Source organism: Capsicum annuum, chromosome 2, assembly GCF_002878395.1.
Source record: "Capsicum annuum cultivar UCD-10X-F1 chromosome 2, UCD10Xv1.1, whole genome shotgun sequence".
In the NCBI taxonomy this organism is placed as follows: domain Eukaryota; kingdom Viridiplantae; phylum Streptophyta; class Magnoliopsida; order Solanales; family Solanaceae; genus Capsicum; species Capsicum annuum.
The window spans coordinates 9,910,532-9,928,972 of NC_061112.1; the positions used below are offsets into that span (position 1 = coordinate 9,910,532).

The 18,441-nt window shown below is 33.2% G+C and overlaps 1 protein-coding gene and 1 pseudogene across 9 annotated transcripts in view; one reads left to right on the plus strand and one right to left on the minus strand.

Annotated features, from left to right (window-relative positions):
• LOC107857750 overlaps nt 1-6,260 on the plus strand; it is a 10,277-nt pseudogene extending 4,017 nt beyond the window's left edge.
• The window catches only part of LOC107858494 (protein DETOXIFICATION 45, chloroplastic), a 31,661-nt gene continuing 18,050 nt past the window's right edge, over nt 4,831-18,441 (minus strand). For 6 of the 9 annotated variants that reach the window (XM_016703162.2, XM_047404721.1, XM_047404717.1 and 3 more), the window contains 5 exons: nt 8,852-8,968; nt 8,668-8,763; nt 8,453-8,574; nt 8,018-8,072; nt 6,573-7,072 (listed from right to left, as the gene is read on the minus strand). In XM_016703162.2, the coding sequence (XP_016558648.1) occupies nt 7,058-7,072; nt 8,018-8,072; nt 8,453-8,574; nt 8,668-8,763; nt 8,852-8,968 (405 nt within the window). In that variant the 3' untranslated portion in view covers nt 6,573-7,057. Of the gene's footprint in view, nt 6,389-6,572; nt 7,073-8,017; nt 8,073-8,452; nt 8,575-8,667; nt 8,764-8,851; nt 8,969-18,441 lie in introns of those variants that run through there. The other 3 variants (XR_007050927.1, XR_001671015.2, XR_001671017.2) reach the window with 2 other exon arrangements.

Genomic DNA, 18,441 nt, shown 5'->3' on the forward strand with positions numbered 1-18,441 from the left:
AACTATACAAAAATGTGCAAAGATAAATACTTGAACTTATCCTAAATCCCCTAAGTATGTGTGTGCTTTACATCGTGTGAATATGTACAGATGTCGTGGCATACAACAACTCCTATTTACAAAGGTAATAAATGAAGGGTTGTGATTTAATCCATCATAATATAAATAGACGGTGATGATGAATAAGGATATAAGTGTCCAATTCTTCTTACAAAGTCCATAATTGGAAACTAATTTCCAAACCTATCTCCTGTGTCATCTTTATTTTCATTCTTTGGATTTGATATCTTGCTCACCAACACCCCCCTCAAGTTGGATGGTGGTGAAGCAATTCCCAACTTTCCCAAAATCAAAGTGTGAGACAGACCAGAAAGAGGCTAGGTGAACACATCAGCGATTTGGGATTCCAATGGAACATAGCTCAGAGAAATAAGTCCAGCGAGGTATTGACAATCAAGGTCAACGTGCTTAGTACGCTCGTGAAATACTAAGTTTTTGGCAATATGTATGGCAGCTTGGCTGTCAGAATAGAGAGGCACCGGTAATGAAGGTGGGACTGAGAGGTCATCGAGAAGTCGAATGATCCAAGTAATTTCAGCCACGACCCAACGTATTGAGCAATACTTAGCTTCAGCAGAGGATAGAGACACCAAAGATTATTTTTTTGATTTCCATGAAATCGGAGATCCTCCCAGAGTTATGAAGAACCCACTGATTGAGCGACGTGAATCAACACATCATCCCCAATCAGAGTCACAAAATACGATCAAATTGAAAGAAGAGGAAGAAGAAAGAAAAAGCCCTAAGCTTGGATTAAGTAAAAGATAACGAAGACACCGGAAAGCTGCTTCAAAATAGGGTTGTTGCGATGCTTGCATAAACTGACATAGGTGTTGCACAGCGAATGAGAGGTCAGGTTGGGTATTTGTAAGAAAATTGAGTTTGCCTAAAAGCTGTCTATAAACCGTGGGATTTGATAACGAGTACCAATATTGAGTTGAAGCTTGGAAGCTGGATCGAGGAGAGAAGAAACTGGTTTCAAATTGAGACAATCAAACTCAGCCAACAAATCTAAGGTGAACCTTTTTTTGACTTAAAATAATACCTTGAGGGTCTCGGATAATTTCCATTCCTAAAAAATAATGAGCTTTTCTTAGATCTTTTATCTGAAATTCTGAATGAAGAAAAGATTTGAGTGTGTTAATTTCGATTGGGTCATCACCTGTTAATAGAATATCATCCACGTAAACTGCTAGGATAGATATACGACCTTCTAATTTCTTGAAGAAAAGGGAATAGTCATTTAGAGAATGGGAATAACATTTGAAATTGAGGGCTGCAGTGAGTCCGGCATACCACTGCCTTGAAGCTTGTCGAAGCCCGTATAGGGATTTCTTTAATTTGCATACATGAACAGGACTAGGAGGCTGCATACCATTCAAAAATTTCATGTATACCTCTTCCTGCAAATCACCATGCAGGAAGGCATTATTCACATCTAATTGAGAAATTTTCCAATTTTTCTTGACTGCCACTATTAACAAACATCCATCTGATTGTAGTCATTTTCACAATAGGTGAATAAGTTTCAGTGAAATCTATGCTTTCTTTTTTTATGTCTCCTCTCACGACTAATCTAGCTTTAAATCGTTCAACTGACCCATCTTGATTATATTTGACTCTATAAACCCATTTTGAAGGCAAAGCCTTTTTGCCTTTTGGTAACACCATAATATCCCAAGTCTTGTTGGCTTCCAAGGCTTCAAATTCCTTGGCCATTGTCTCATGCCAACCTGGGTGCAAAGCGGCTTGGGAATATGTGGTTGGCTGATGAATGTAGGAAGTGGAGTTTAAAAGAGATTGATTAGAAGAAGAAAGAGTTGAAAATGGTAAAATGGTAGGAGAAACTGGTGAAGCAAAACAACTAGGAGTAAGATCTGATAAAATTACAGAATTGCAAACATAATCATCCAAATACTTAGGCACATGAGTCACCCTAGTTGATCTTCAAGGAAATGTTTCAGAACTTCCCTTAGGCACATGAGAAGGTGTAGGTTCAGGATGCATTGAATTAGAAGAACAATCAGATTTTCTAAGGAAATGAGAAGAAGAGGAAACGGGAGAGTGATGTGAGGGAGAAGAAAAAAATTGTGGAGATGAAGGTGATGTTGGATCACTATCTGATAAACCGGAAGGATCAGTAGGAGTTGAATGAGGAATAGCAAATATAGGAATCTGATTATTAATGGAGGAAAAAGGAAAAACATTCTCATGAAAAATTACATCCCTATGAAAATTTTCAGTCTCAAGATTAAGTCATTTGTATCCCTTTTTTTCCAAAAGGATAACCTAAAAAGACACATTTGATTGATCTTGGATCTAGTTTTGATCTATGTAATGAAAGAGAAGACGCGTAGCACAAACATCCAAAGACCCTTAAATTTGAATAAGAAGGTGCATGTCCAAACAAAAGCTCATATGGAGTTTTCATTTTAAGAAGATTGGAAGGGAATCTATTAATCAGAAAAATAGCCGTTAAGAGATATTCTCCCCAAAATTTGACAGGTAGATTAGATTGAAATAAAAGAGCCCTACAGGTTTCAAGCAAATGCATGTGTTTTCTCTCCACCGCTCTATTTTGTTGAGGAGAGGAAACACAAGAAATCTGGTGAATGATTCCCTGGAAAGCTAAAAATTGAGAAGTTTCATAACTGCTTCCTAATTCCAATGCATTATCAGATCTAATAACTTTCACCTTTGTATTGAATTGTCTTTCAATCATAGCCAAAAAAATATTTTAAAATAGTGAAAGCATTTGACTTTGTGCTCCGGAGAAAAGTCCGTGTTCCTCTGCTATAATCATCTACTATGGTGAGAAAGTACTTAAATCCATCGTGAGTGTATGACTTATAAGGACCCAAGTGTCCACATGAATTAGATCAAAAACGTGTTTAGTGAAAATAGTACTGGATGGAAAAGATAACTTAGTTTGTCGGGCTTTAGCACAAACATCACAAGGAGGTATTATAGCAGATATACGATTAGAAAAAGTGGCAGAAATATTTTTCATATTAGAAAATGGCATATGCCCCAATCTATTATGCCAAGTGCTTACATCAATAGAAACAGAACCTGAGAACAAAGCTGAATCAGAAACTAGTGCTCCAGTAGCACTTTTATTACAGACAGAATGAGTAAATTTATTTCCTAAGCTAAATGCGGCAACTCTAGACTTGATGAAGTTAGGATTGGTTGAGTGTAAAAGATAGAGACCTTTGTTGACTTTCCAAGAACCACTGGCATCTTCATTGAAGGGGCCTGCAAAGTAGAACAAAAAATAGAGAAGATTAGGACAGAATTGAATTCGAGACATAGCTTGTACACAAATAAGAGATTGTAATGAAAACTAGGTACAAACAAGACATTTTGAAGGGTAAAACCAGGTAATACATTTACAGAACCTGATTGAAATACCAGAACCTTAAGAGAATTAGGCAGTGTAACAGATATTGGCTTAGGAAGCATTTTAATATTAAATAATAGACTTAAATCAGATGTCATGTGTTCTAATGCACCTGAATCTAAAATCCAAGTAACTGAGTTTAAAGAGACACTATTATATGATTTTGAAGATAAGGATTGTCCTCAGTTACTTGATCAACCTGTGAACCAACTTTAACATGTTGAAGAAGCTAGTACAAGCTGTGAAACTGATCTTGGGTCATTGGTTTGTCACCGTTGTTAACTGGATGTGTGACTGTATCTTCTATGGGAAAAGCTGCATTACTCTTTGGTCCATCAACAAATCTTTTTGACTTAGTAAATTTGAAATCGGCAGAGAAACCAATTAACCTGTAACAATTCTCTATTGTGTGATTTTGTTTCTTGCAATAGGTGCAAAATTGAGATCCTTTGTTTCCCTCTAAAACTACTTTCTTTGAGTTGTGTTTTGTATTTCCATAGGACTGTTTACCGGCATAGAAAGTTGTTTGCCCCGGATGGTGTGAAACATGTACCTCTCTTTGTTTCTCATCTTTGATAAGCAAAGAGTAGGCATAGTTCACTGAAGGCAAAGGGGAAAGCATAAGTAAGTTATTCGTTGGTCCAGCATAGCTGCCATTCAGTCCCATAAGGAACTGAATGAGTCTTCCATCTTGTTAAGACTTGAAAATTTTTCTTTCCCACCGCAGGAGCAATCACAGGTGCAATGTTGATAAACATTTAAGTTGTCCAGTTTATCCCAAATCCTTTTGAGCTTAGTATAGTAAGCAGCAATATCCAGACCGCCTTAAGCTAATTCAGTAATTTGCTTTTGCAGTTGAAAAAGTTGAGGTGCATTGCATTGGCCAAATCTCTCATCGAGTTCATTCCAAATCTCCCTTGCAGTCTTGGAGTAAAGAACATTTTCAGCTATCTCTTTAGATAGCGAGTTCAAGAGCCAAGAAATCAGTATGTCATTACACCTAGTCCAAGCCTTGAAAGATTCTAAAGCAGAATTAGGTTGGACAATGGTGCCATCGATGAATCCTATTTTATTTTTAGCAGACAATGCGATGAGGATTCCCCTGCGCTAACCTCCATAACCTTTTCCATCAAAAATGAAGTTCACCAAGATCATGCTAGGGAAATCAGAAGAATGAAGGTAAAAGGAATGCATGGAATCAAAAGTTCTAGTGCTTGATCCAGATTGAACAGTAGGAGTGATGATAGGTAGATTTTCAGGAGAAGATTCTGTGGTTTCGGTCGTGGGATTCACCATGATTGAAGTATAGGACAGTTGAACAGAGATTGAAAGAAAAGAGAAAAGCAACGTTGAAGCAAATCGTAGCCTTAAAGCTTTGATACCATGATGAAAAAATTAAGAAGAAATGTTGTGTATTCCTGATAATTATCTGTACAAGAATTTATAATATAAAACTAAAAGCAGGAACCAATCCTATGCATACATTTGTCCTATTTCTATTGGCTACCTAATAACAAACTATACAAAAATGTGCAAAGATAAATACTTGAACTTATCCTAAATCCACTAAGTGTGTGTGCTTTACATCGTGTGAATATGTACAGATGTCGTGGCATACAACAACTCCTATTTACAAAGGTAATAAATGAAGGGTTGTGATTTAATCCATCATAATATAAATGGACGGTGATGATGAATAAGGATATAAGTGTCCAATTCTTCTTACAAAGTCCATATTTGGAAACCAATTTCCAACCTATCTCCTGTGTCATCTTCATTTTCATACTTTGGATTTGATATCTTGCTCACCAACACATCTACTGTCTTGAACATGATAGTGAATACGCCATCGTGTGACCAGAAGCCACCTCCACACAAGGTGAGGATTATGACAGCTGGTTCACCACCACCACCAAAATCATTTCAAGAATGGAGGAGTTGGGGTTTGTAGTAAATCGCTTCTATGGGCTAACAGAGACATATGCTGCAGGTACAAGATTAATTTTTACGGATGATCACTGAACTATACTTACTACAACAATGAAGCCATAAAAAACAGTTTTGTGACTTCACTAATATCGTGAGTAAAGTTCAATTACTTTAATGCGACAACATTCGGCGACTCCACTGTTATAGTGAATAAAATTCAGTGCTCATGCGTGAAATTAACCCTTCAGATACATATTGCTTTTGGAAGCCTGAGTGGGATTCTTTGCCTTCAGGTGAAAGATTTATAGTGAAAGCAAGACAAGGAGAGCCGCATCTCTGTATTGAGGAAGTTGATGTAAGAGATTCTATCACCATGAAGAAGGTGCCCACAGATGGTGTAACAATGGTAGAAGTTATATTTAGAGGGAATACAGTAATGAGTGGATATTTAAAAGATCAAAAGGCAACAGAGGAAGCTTTTAGAGGTGGATGTTTCAGAGTGGTGATCTTGCCATCGAACATCCTGATGGCTACTAGAAGTGAACGATCGTTTGAAAGATAACATAATCTATGGTGGAGAGAATATAAGCACAGTTGAGGTGGAAAGGGCCTTGTATAGTCATCCAGCAGTTACTGAAGCAGCAGTAGTTGCACGACCAGATAACCACTGGCACCTTGTGAATTTGCTAAGTTGAAGGAGGGATCCGATGTTAGACCTCAAGAAACTATCAACTTCTGCAGGGATAATCTGCCTCATTACATGGCACCTTGGACAGTTACATTTCAGGAACTTCTAAAACTTGCGACTGAAAAGATAGAGAAATTTCTAATTAGGGAGAAAGCAAAAGCCTTGGGCAGTCTGTTCTGAACAAAATGAAGAAGCCACTTGGCTTGCTTCTTTGAAGGGTCATTCAATATTGCTGGTAATAACATTCATTTGTATCTTCAAGTTATGTTCCAGCAAGAGAAATGATCTGTTCCCCCAATTGGGATACACTGATAAGACATGACACTGATAGTGTATAAGTAATAAAACTATCACGTCATTTACAAAGTAATTACAATTAATTATCCATCATAAGTGGAATTAGTAACCTGGAAAAAAATAAAGCAAGCAACCTTCTATAGCATGTTAAATTACAGTGCTAGTATAACAATTTGATTAAACTGACCGTAAATACACGTAAAATCTCAAAAAATAAAATAAAATATATCATTTTATTGACCATAGCCATGAACACTATACCTGAAGGATGGATTGGCTAATTATTCAGGTGGAAAATGGGATTATCCGCACATGAATTCTGTTTTATTTCCATTTTCTGCTCTAGATCTTTTTCCCTAAACTTCAAGTCTTCTGCTCAATTTGGTCGACACATGATAGAAACATACAAGGATTTGTCCTTCATATATTAGAGAAATAAAATCTACAGGGTATTTGTTGCTTTATATGAACTTTGTAAAATAATAGAGGCTACGAAGTCCTATGGTTTAGGTAGAACAGTAACCGATGATTATTCTCAGTAAGGTAAAGTCGAAAAGGTGCACACCATAGCTGATTTATGTATTCAATCGACTTTTTTTGGTCCATTCTGCAATTGTAGCTACATTCCCTGAGCTTTCACTTCATTTGAAATGTCTGTAGCCTCTAATCTCGAAGCAGTCCTATGATGTTGCAACCTAAAAATGGAAGTACATAAGAAAGTGGAACTCATGAGAAAAAATGGCATTTATTTTGGCTTCCATGAAAGGCAAATATACAAATATTTTCAATGTCGCATAAGGAGAGGGCAATGTTGCAGTAGCAGATGTGTTCTTAATTCTTATTGCTGCATAGAGGGGCTGCTGGTTGAAACCAAAATTCAGTTAGTCCTCCTACTTCCCCTCCCTCAAACCCTCTCATCTCATGCAATTAAAGATAATGATATAACCAGTCTCTTCCAGATACTGAAAAGAAACCAAGTAGGATACTTGTTAGAACGTCCTGCATTGGTTGAAGGAATGTATTGTTGTCTATTTATATGTTTTTTGGGCGATTTTCACCTCACGACTTAGCTTTTGGGTTTAGTTAGGCTCAAGGTCCATTTTCTTACTATGATATATGTGACGAACTCATCCCTATTCTTGGTTTATCCAATATTGTGTTTTCACGTTATACTGTCCAACACTTGGCTCGTGAGGTGAGGGGAGGAGGGACTGTTAGAACGTCCCTCATTAGTTGAGGAAATGGACAGCTATCTTCTAATATGATTTTGAGAAATCCTCTCAATGCATAAACTAGCTCAAGGTTGAGTTATGCCTAAGGTCTATTTTCTTCACAATACTGACCACCTTTCTCCCCAGTCTAATGTCACTGTACCAAGTATATAAATCGATTCATATATGCCTCAACTTCCAGGATCTAGTTACAGTATTCACTTTTTTCATTTCTATCTTCTTCCTTCTCTTTTGTTTTTGTGTGCGTGGGGAGTGGGTGTGGTTTACATATGTTAAGCAAAGCCACACATGCCACTGTGTAGGCCATTCTAACTAGAGGTTATATTACAAAAGATAAATCAGCCCTTCTACTTTAGTGCAAGTTGTGACATGACTAGTGAACCATATTGAAATATCCAGATAACTGACCTCATTTTGTTGCGAGTCCTGTAGGAACCACCATGGACCATTTTTTGCTGATAATCTGAAATAGATGCATGAATTATGATTATACAAACAGAATGAAGGAAAGGTCCTCGATAGAGAGTACTTCAGAATGTACAAATTGACAATCTTTGACAGTGCTCGTTAATTTAAATTCGGCAAAGGATCCCTTATCAACCATTCAACTTTCCTCCACGCAAGCTAAAACACCCAAAGAAAATTGCAGATTTGAAAAGTTAAACGACAAATTTTTGCTCTTTATTTCGTTTGTAAAAGAGATCTGCATGAACTTGGCAATACAAATATGAAGAGATTTCAGGGACCAGTTCAGTAGATTTATTGGGAACTTGACATTTTAGAAGGTTCAATTCGATATAGTAGTTCCTAATCTGTGCATAATTACTTTGGTAGTTGAACTACCTCATGAAACCAGCCACAGAGCGCAACCCCATGAAAATAGTCAAACCAGACCAAACACCAGGAAGACCAATAATAGGAGGAGCATAAAGCAGGAATATTGAAGCGAGAGCACCCACGATCATCTAGAAAGTTGTGAAGCAATATCAGCACCAAGTTCGGGTATGAAGAGTAACTTTTCTTTTAATTGATGCAACATTTTTATAGAGGTCGCTTACCATTGAGATAGCTGCATACGGGAAATCCGAAACACCATAGTGTAGCCCATCAAATATATAGGCTAAAGCATTAAGGGGTTGACTGGCACTAACAAACTGTTAAATTGGAAAGGAGATATTGAGAAAGATGCCATGAAAGAAACATATAAAACTAAATGCAGAACCAGTTAAAAAAAAAGTGTACCAGTAAACCAGATCTAACAATGTCTAGCACTTGAGAGTCGTTTGTAAAGCACTTCGCGAAAGACGGAAAGGATAGACCCAATATAATGGCTAACAAAATTCCAGTAGCTAATCCTGTCTGAAAATATCAATTGCACTTTGTTAAGAACTTTGTTTGGACAGATAAGTACTGGATATTGAAGAAATCTCAAGAGAAATGAAAAGATTCAATGATCTAATCAAATAATAATACTATGGTTCAAGAGAAAGTAACAGTATCTACTCAGACACTACAGTGTAAGTGTGTTGAATCAACAAGCATCAATTCCTTCCATTTGAGAGAGGAGAGCCATAAGATGCAAAACAAATCTATTTGACCTTTTTTTTGATAAACCTGGTGTCGGGGCCAACTTGCAGGCACCTCGACTAATTTTGCGGGATACCTGCTACCTTCCACTAGCAACGGCTGCTTAATAACTCTATCTACCAAGGCTAGGATAGATGGAAAGAAATCACCTAGTATTTTTTGTCTCTGCTGGAATTTGAACCTGAGACCTCATGGTTCTCACCCACTTCATTGACCATTAGGCCAAAACCTTGGGTGCAAGAAGTCTCTGCAGGGATTTATCACGTTATACATAATTTCCCAATATTTTCTTTCATGCTTATGTCAATAATGTCATTTTAAGTATTTTTACAACCTATTTTCAAAATATAATTGTCGCCACGATTGATTTAGCTTCTTTCTTCAAATTCATGATCGGGAATATGAAAGAAAACATTAGCAGTTACTGCGTGCTCATTGAATATCGTGCAACTCATGTTCCATTACAGGAATTAGGTACACCACATGATCATCTTTTTCACGATGAAACAGAACTTTACGAAAAGCTGCAAAATGAAAAATAATTATATCATAACCAAATTTAAATTCTTCATAAATTATTTTAATAAAGATAAAAAACATATCATAATTGATATTAACTAAAGGATGATGTTACTCTCAATAGCTCTTTTGATTAAATGTTTCACTATTTTATTATCCTTCATCCTATAGGAACAACTTGTAGAACAATCAAGTATAAATATAAAATAATTAAAATAATAATTATTTTAAAATATAATAAACAAATTATATATTCCAAATTATCAAATTGTACCATCAAATGTTCCTGCAAATCATTGTGCACGTCACTTATGTGAACATCTTCATCACAAGTAAATGTACTAATATTCTGCCAAAAAAATTATAATCCAACGAAATTAGACTAAATTCTACCGCGGACAAGATATAATGCTGATAAACTAGTTAGTACAATTCTTCTTACTATTTTTAACGGGTATTAACTTCTTCAGATTAATGTTACAGTCTTATATAAACCACTTTTTTCATTCAAAATATGTCATCTTAGAAAATTTTCTTTTTAAACATTTTTTGAGCTCAAGTGTTGGACAAGGCCCAAGGGTACTCATGAGTCGAAAGCATTCTCTTGACAGTTCTTTGTACAACACAAATTGTGTACTTGTTCACACTCTCTCTATTACTATCTAGCTTGTAGAGTTTAATATAATCATAACTGCAACAAAATGTTCAGAAAAAAATACAAAACATTAACTAAATATAAATAATAGGATGAAAGAAAGTTTAGATAATTACCAATGATAACGACCGACAAAATCATCTTTGTTTACGAGAGAACTATAATTTTTATATTATTTTTTGAACTTGTACGATTCAATAGCACCTATTACATTATTTCTCCAAGTCACAATTTTGAGTGGTAAAACACTTTTTTTTCAAATTCTTGAAGCATCGACACTTAACTTGTTCATTAAACCACGACAAAGATATATATATATATATGTGTGTGTGTGTGTGTAAAAAGTCAAAAAGAATTGCATAATTGATGTCAAATACCTCTTTAAAATCTTTGTTCCCTGGATTTTTTGATATTCTACATTTAATGTGTGCCTTCCTGAATGGAGAAGGCGCATACTAAACAAAGAATACCAAAAGATCTGGAGAACAAGGATTTTAAAGAGTATTTGACATTAATACTATACCATTTTTTAAAACTTTCTACATAATAAGTACTAAGATATATATTTGAAGTGGTTATTGAAGAAGGGTTTGTTTAAAAAAAAATTGAAAAAGAAATGTATTTTATTTATCGAGATGGTAACTTGGAGGAAAAGACGTAATACGTGTTATTGAATCTTACAAGACCAAAAAATATCTTTATGAAAATTACAATCCTAATTAACAGAGATAATTTTATCGCTCATAATCATTAGTAATTATCTAAAAATTCTCTATCTCTTACTTTATATATTTGTTATTATTGTGCATTTAATTAGAATCTTTTATTGTAAGTATGGCTATGTTGAACTCTACAAGCTATAGATATTCAAGGGAATGCCTTTAACTTATGAGTACCCTTATCCAACACTAGAGCTAGCCTAAAAGAGGTTTAAAAAGAATGCTAAGAATGACAAGTTTAAATGAAAAAAAGTGGCTTATAGAAGACTATAACATTGATTCGTAAAAGTTATACTCTGCATAAATAATAAGAACGGTATTATACTAATTTGTCAGCTTTGAATTTGTATTTTTTTTTAAGAATATTAGTAGTAGTATATTGACTTAAAGATATTTGTATAAGTGTTGTGCACAGTGATTTGCAAAAGATATGATGGTAAAATTTGATAATTTCAGATATATAATTTGTTTATTATTTTTTCAAATACTTGTACTTCATTCTTTTAAAAGTTATTCCCACGATATAAAGGACAATAAAATAGAAAACATTTAATCAATGTAGCTATGGAGAGTAACAACATCACTCTAGTCAGTCAATCATAATATGTTTTTGGTAAAATGACCTTCTGGACCCTTATACTATGTCGGTTTGTAAGTTGGACACTTCTACTTACGTGTTTGTCATTTAAACCCTTGAACCCATTAAAAAGCAACATTTTGCACCCTTTGACCGTTGACCTTGCCTATGTGGCATTGAAATGGTGACTAGGACAAAGAGAGTGTAGCCACTCGCCTGGGGGTGCGAGTGGGGGTCAATTTTTGGCAATTTTACATTAAAATAATTTAAAAAAATAAAAATAATATTAAAATAAAAAATACCCTCCATTTTTTTTAATTTAAAAATTTTAAAATAATTTAAAAAATATTTTTAAAAATTTAAATAAAATTTAAAAATATTTTTAAAAATTAAAAAAATAAAAATATTTTTTCCCTTCCCACCCCACCCTGTCCTACCCCAACCCCGTCCCCCCCCTACCTTCACTTTTTATTTTTTATTTTAATTTTCCCTCAATTCAATTCTTTTCATTTTTATTTTAATAAAAATTTAAATTTAAATTGAAATCTTTTTTTTTTGGATTAAAATTTAAATTTGAATTGAAAGTGAGTGATAGTGAGTATTGAAAAAAAATAGTGAATTCACTTGAAAAAAATTAAACTTTTTGTGAATTTTTTAAAGATATTCAAATTTAAAAATCGAAAATTTATTATGTTTGTATATATAAATTTATAGTTAAAAATTTAAATTAGTTGGAGAAGAATTTTAATTATTTGGAATGAATTTGATGTGTAATTTGTGAGCAAAAATAAAAAAATGATTATTCAAATTTTTCTATAATTATAAATTTTTCTTATTTAATTAAATTAATTTAATTTTTTATTTAGCATTTTAAAAATGACTTGAAATTTAATGTAATACTTATATTTATTTATTTATTTTTATTTTTTTAAATGACGTGGCAGATGACGTGGTAGATGAGGCTGACGTGGCAGTTAAAGTGGGGAGAGTGTGTTACACTCACCAAAAAAGAGTTTAAAATGTAGCTTTTTAGTGGGTTCAGGGATCCAGATGACAAACATGTAAGTAGAAGTATCCAACTTACAAAACCGACATAGTACAAGAGTCCAGAAGGTCATTTTGCCTTTTTTATACTTTAATAAAATAGCTTATGAAGAATTTAAATTTAGTTATGATAATTGTTCCTCACTAGGAAAAATTACATAATTAAGCAAACAAAGCTACTATATTTACTATTGGGTATTGGGCTAAAACTATCCCTTATCTATGGGAGTAGGTTCACTTTTGTCCTATAAATATAACTCCAAGCATATTTAATCCCTTAACTTTGCTAAAGTGCGGCACTTTTGGTCTGCTAATGGAACTCATTTAAAAAGCAACGGTGTTAGACCCCATGTATCGTGATACCCACATGAGTTGTAAAATACAGAACCCATCAAACAAATCCATTCCCTATTTCCCAACTTCAATGTTGATTAAATTGTACTAGTTTAGAGTTGGATTGATAGTTGACAGAGCTTAATTTTGTTTGGCACCCATTTAGATAATACTCCTTTCATTCTCTCTGTTTTGATTGATAAAATTAACTCAAATTTTCTGCAAACAAAACTATCAAGTATTATTTTGAAGATTTTAAACGAAACCAATTCCTCTGCTATCTCTATTACCCTTATGTGACCAATGTGCCCCCGTCTTGTAATTGTAGACAAATTTTATTGGGTTAAATTCATACAAATTTTGGATTTAATTTATATTCATTTGGGTTGAATAATTAATTTGGAGTTTCTACCTGACATCAGTAATCAGGCTTGTCCGAACTTAACCTGTTCCTTTACGCTACCTTCTATTTCTTCACTAAGCTTGATATCATTAAGCCTGTTTCTGGGATCTTGTATTTCAGCTACATGTGGATTGCTTCGTGTGCATTTTTGCTCTGACCAGTACCATCGATTTCTATGCATGCTTCTGGTTCACAAAACTCATTTACTCGTCAGAGAAGATCGACTGATGACTCCCAGATTCCCCAGTTTCACTATCCTCACTGGTTTGTCAATAGGAATGCTGTAGAAGATTGCAATTGAATACCAAGTACTTGTATTATGTATCTGGCCTTTAGAAATCTTAATTTGTCAACCAGTTTGAACATAAGATTATTACAATATTTGTTAAAATTTTCTAGCAGTAGTTCAGAACAAAAGCTTTCTTTTTTGTTCGATAGAGGTCTTCAGGTATTATGTAATTTCTTACAACTTGTGAAGTGTTTCTTTGCCACTTGGTCAGTAATTCTCAACGTATGACGTTGGGGAACAGAGAATGGTGGTATATGGGTTATTATTTTACGACTCACGTGGGTATCACATGGGTGCTACCACCATTAGTTTTAAATGGATTCAGTTAAGGAGACCAAAAGTGTTTTACTTTAACAAAGTTAAGGAATTAAATATGCTTAGGGTAATATTGAAGGGACAAAAATGAACCTACTCACACAGATACGGGATAGTTTTAGCCCAATACTCATTTACTATACATAACTATAGTTTCAAAATATTGCCTAACATAGTGCATAACAATACTTAGGGTTTTATAGCCCCTCTCTCAATCGTAACTCCCCCCCCCCCCCCCCCCCTTCCCCTCTCCTTCTCTCGCTTTCCTCGTTCTTCTCTCCCTCTCTTTCTCTCCTTCTTCTTGTTGCCTCTCTCCTCGCATCCCTCTGCCTCTCCCACTTTGATTTCGGTGAAATATGTAACGAATATCCTTAGCAGACAGTTACACACATGTGAGGATGAATCTAAGAGCTTCTGCCACTATACAGTTACACACATGTGATGATGAATCTTAGAGCTTCTGCCATCATAGTTGCACATCTTGAATAATATACAAGTCTCACGTTTAAATGTTAACAGACTAGAAGCAGTGTTCCATTTAAGATCTTGGTGATACTTGGAGGAATAATTTTTTATATGCTTGGCTAATTTTTTTTATTTTTTTTAAAAGATCTTCCATTACAGTGTTTGAATTTTACATAGCTCCTTAGGATTCTCAAAATACAAAAATGTACAATTGTATTCATTGATACAAATTGATACAAATGTATTTGTTGATATGATTGTATGCGAATTGTATTAGTTGATACAAATTGTATTCTTTGATACACTTGATATAGAGTGAATACACAAGGAACATATACAATTGATACAATTGTATTCGTTGATTCAACCCAATTAACTTAATATAATTGTATCGTTGATACAACCTGATACGATTGTATTTGTTGATACACTTAATACAATTATATTTTTTGATACACTTGATATAAAGTGAATACACAAGAAATTGATACAATTGTATTTGTTGATACAAATACAAATACATTATTTGTATTTGCTTGGATCCGCCATATACAGTATCAAAGGTATCATTTGTATTTGGATGGTTCTATAGTGATTATATGAAACTTTCATTTGTATTGGTATATGAATAAGCATATGGATCATTTGTATTTGCTTGAGTCTGTCATATACAAATACGAATGTATCTTTTGTATTTGGATGGTTCTAAGTGAGTATATACAACTACATAATTTGTATTTATATAAACAAGAATATGCATCATTTATATTTGTTTGAGTCTATCATATACAAATACAAATATATCATTTGTATTTATATACATTTGATACAACTTGATACAATTGTATTTATTGATACAATTATATCCGTTGATGCAACCTGATATAACTTGGTATAATTGGAGTCCGGAACCAAAATAGGCCATGAAACTAAAAAAACCACCAAAATGTCATGTTACTAAAATGTGCTTAACTGTACATAACTCACTTAAAAAGGGAGTTATGCATTTTATTTCTACCTAACTCACTTAAAAAATTGAGTTATATAATTAAAAAAATGAGTTATATATTTTATTTCTACATAACTCGCTAAAAAAGTAAGTTATGCATTTTGATTTTATACATAACTCACTTTTTAAGTCAGTTATGCTTTTTGGTTTATACATAACTCACTTAGTTATAAATTTTGATTTATTATATTTATAATTTATGTGAATTTTTATAAAACTTACATATTATGTGAATAATCAATTTATCTTTTTAAATTTATATATGAAAAAAAAAACTGACATATTTATTTTTCTAAAATCTATTTTGTTTTTTATAAAACTATATATGCCTCTATTTTTATCATATACTCCCTTTATTTCAAATAAGTTAGCCCTTATGTACTTGGCACTCGTTAAGAAAAAATTTATTAGGGGTTATCCATTTACCAAATTAATCTTATTAATTATGCTTTGAAAATATAAATTTAAGTTCATACACTTTATTTAGTCATTAATGATCGGGGTAGTATCAGAAGAATATAATTATATTCTCTTGATTTAATATAAGTGATAACTAAATTGAAACAAAAATTTTTAGAAAAAAGATCAACTGATACTAAACGGAGGGAGTAAAATTCACTGATTATGTGAGTTATTCAAATATAAAATAAGTAAAAAAAAAGTGAGTTATTCATTGAATATATAGCTCTTAAAATATGTGAGATAAGTGCATAACTTTATTAGTGATGTGAAATATGAATATGGTGCTAAAAATATATGAGATATGCAAAACAAATTATATACTATACAACTAGACGTGAGGATGGAGTATATGCTCATTAATTGTTGTATATACTATACGACTAAAATCCTTTTAAAGAAAAAAACACATAGAGAAAGTTGTTACATCTAGTTTCAAAATATATCATATAAAGTTGACATGTCCATCAAAAACATCAGTCAATCATAAAAGGTACCATTAGAAAAAGTGTAAAATTCACAAAAAAAATGAGTTATCCTTCTTATTTCTATAAAACTCACACACACACACATTTGTGGGTGTGCGTGTGTGTGTATCTATATGTATATATGTGTGTGTATATATATAAAAACTCACATTTTAAATGAGTTATCTATTTTTATTTTATAAAGCTCATTAATTATCAAGTTATCCCGCCTCTATTATCAAATCTCTATATTTATCACATAAAACTCACTAATTATGTGAGTTATGCAAATATATACTCCCTTTGTCCCATTTTATGTGTCGCCATTTGACCGGGCACGGAATTTAAGAAATAAGAAAAGACTTGGTAATGTTTACCAAATTGTCCTTTTATCAAAAAATGTGCTAGTATCTTTTTTTAATTAAGTGGGACCAACAAGGGTAAAAGTAAAATTGTGTCTTTAAATAGTTACCAAATAAGAAAAGATGCATTCTTTTTGGAACAGACTAAAACGGAAGTGATGACACATAAAATGAGACGGAGGGAGTAATAAGTAACTCACTATTTAAGTAGGACCAACGATCACTAATCAACAAAACTTGTGTTGGATGGGGGAACAGTGGAGAATCAATTTTGTAATTTTATATGTATATTAAGCTGAATCGGTGGGGGACCGGTGGGGCTTTATCGGGTATTTGAGGGTTTTGTCGTTCTGATTTTATGGAGGTAAAGGGTAAAGTGAGAAAAGGGGAAAGTTAATATTCAATTGGGCAATCTCACTTAAAAAGTGAGTTACGTATAAAATCAAAATGTATAACTCACTTTTTTAGTGAGATATGTAGAAATAAAATACATAACTCACGTAAAAAGTGAGTTATATAACTTTCATTATATAACTCACTTTTTAACTAAGCTATGCATAAACAAAATGCATAACCCACTTAAAAAGTGAGTTATGTACTTTTTCATAAAGTCTAACACCGTTAATCAACTTTCGTTAAAAAGAATTGATATAACTCACTTAAGCATATTTTAGTAACATTTTATATACATGGCATATTTTGATACTTTGTTTAGTATCATGACCTATTTTGGTTCGGGACTACTCGTATAATTTTATTCGTTGATACAAATTGTATTTGTTGATACATTTTAATATGTTGATACAAAATACAGATAAAGAGATATGAAAATATAAAATACAAAAAGAGAGAGAGGGAGAGAGAATCAGGGAGAGAGAGGTGAGATTTCTTTTCTTTTTTTTTTTTGCTTAACATCTCAAGTAGTAGCCAAAAATTCTAAAAACCAAACTATAGCCATGTTTGAACACTCTTCTTTTTATTTTGCAGCTTTTCTTAAAATCCAGTTTCTTCGCGAAAATGATAATCATGTTGCGTGCCGAATTCCTATAATGGAATATGAGTTATGCAATTAAATAAACTTTTAGGATGCAGTAAGTATAAATGTGTTTTTCATATTCTTGGTCATGAGTTCGAAAAAGCTAAATTTATCTGGGCAAAAATTATATTCCAAAAATAGGTTATAAGTTACTCCCTCAGTTTCTAAAAGATTGGCCTACTTCCTTTTTAATCCGTTTAAAAAAGAATGACCTCTTTCCTTTTTGGCAATACTTAAATTTGAACTTTCCATGTTGCATGTTTAAGACCACAAGATTAAATGGCATTTTGGTACATTTATCATAACCTTAATTTAGGACCACAACATTCAAAAGTCTCTTAAACTCCGTGTCAAGTCAAACTAGGTCATTCTTTTTTAAACGAAGAGAGTACTTAAGATTATATTAATGACATAAGCATGAAAAAAGATATTAGGAATTTATTTCTAACCCGAGAAATTCCACCCGAAACCTCTTGCACCCAAGGGTGCGACCTAATCGTCAATGAAGTAGGTAAAAACCATAAGGTCTTAGGTTCAACTCCCAGAAGAGACAAAAAAACACTAAGTGATTTCTTTCCATCCTATATTGCTCG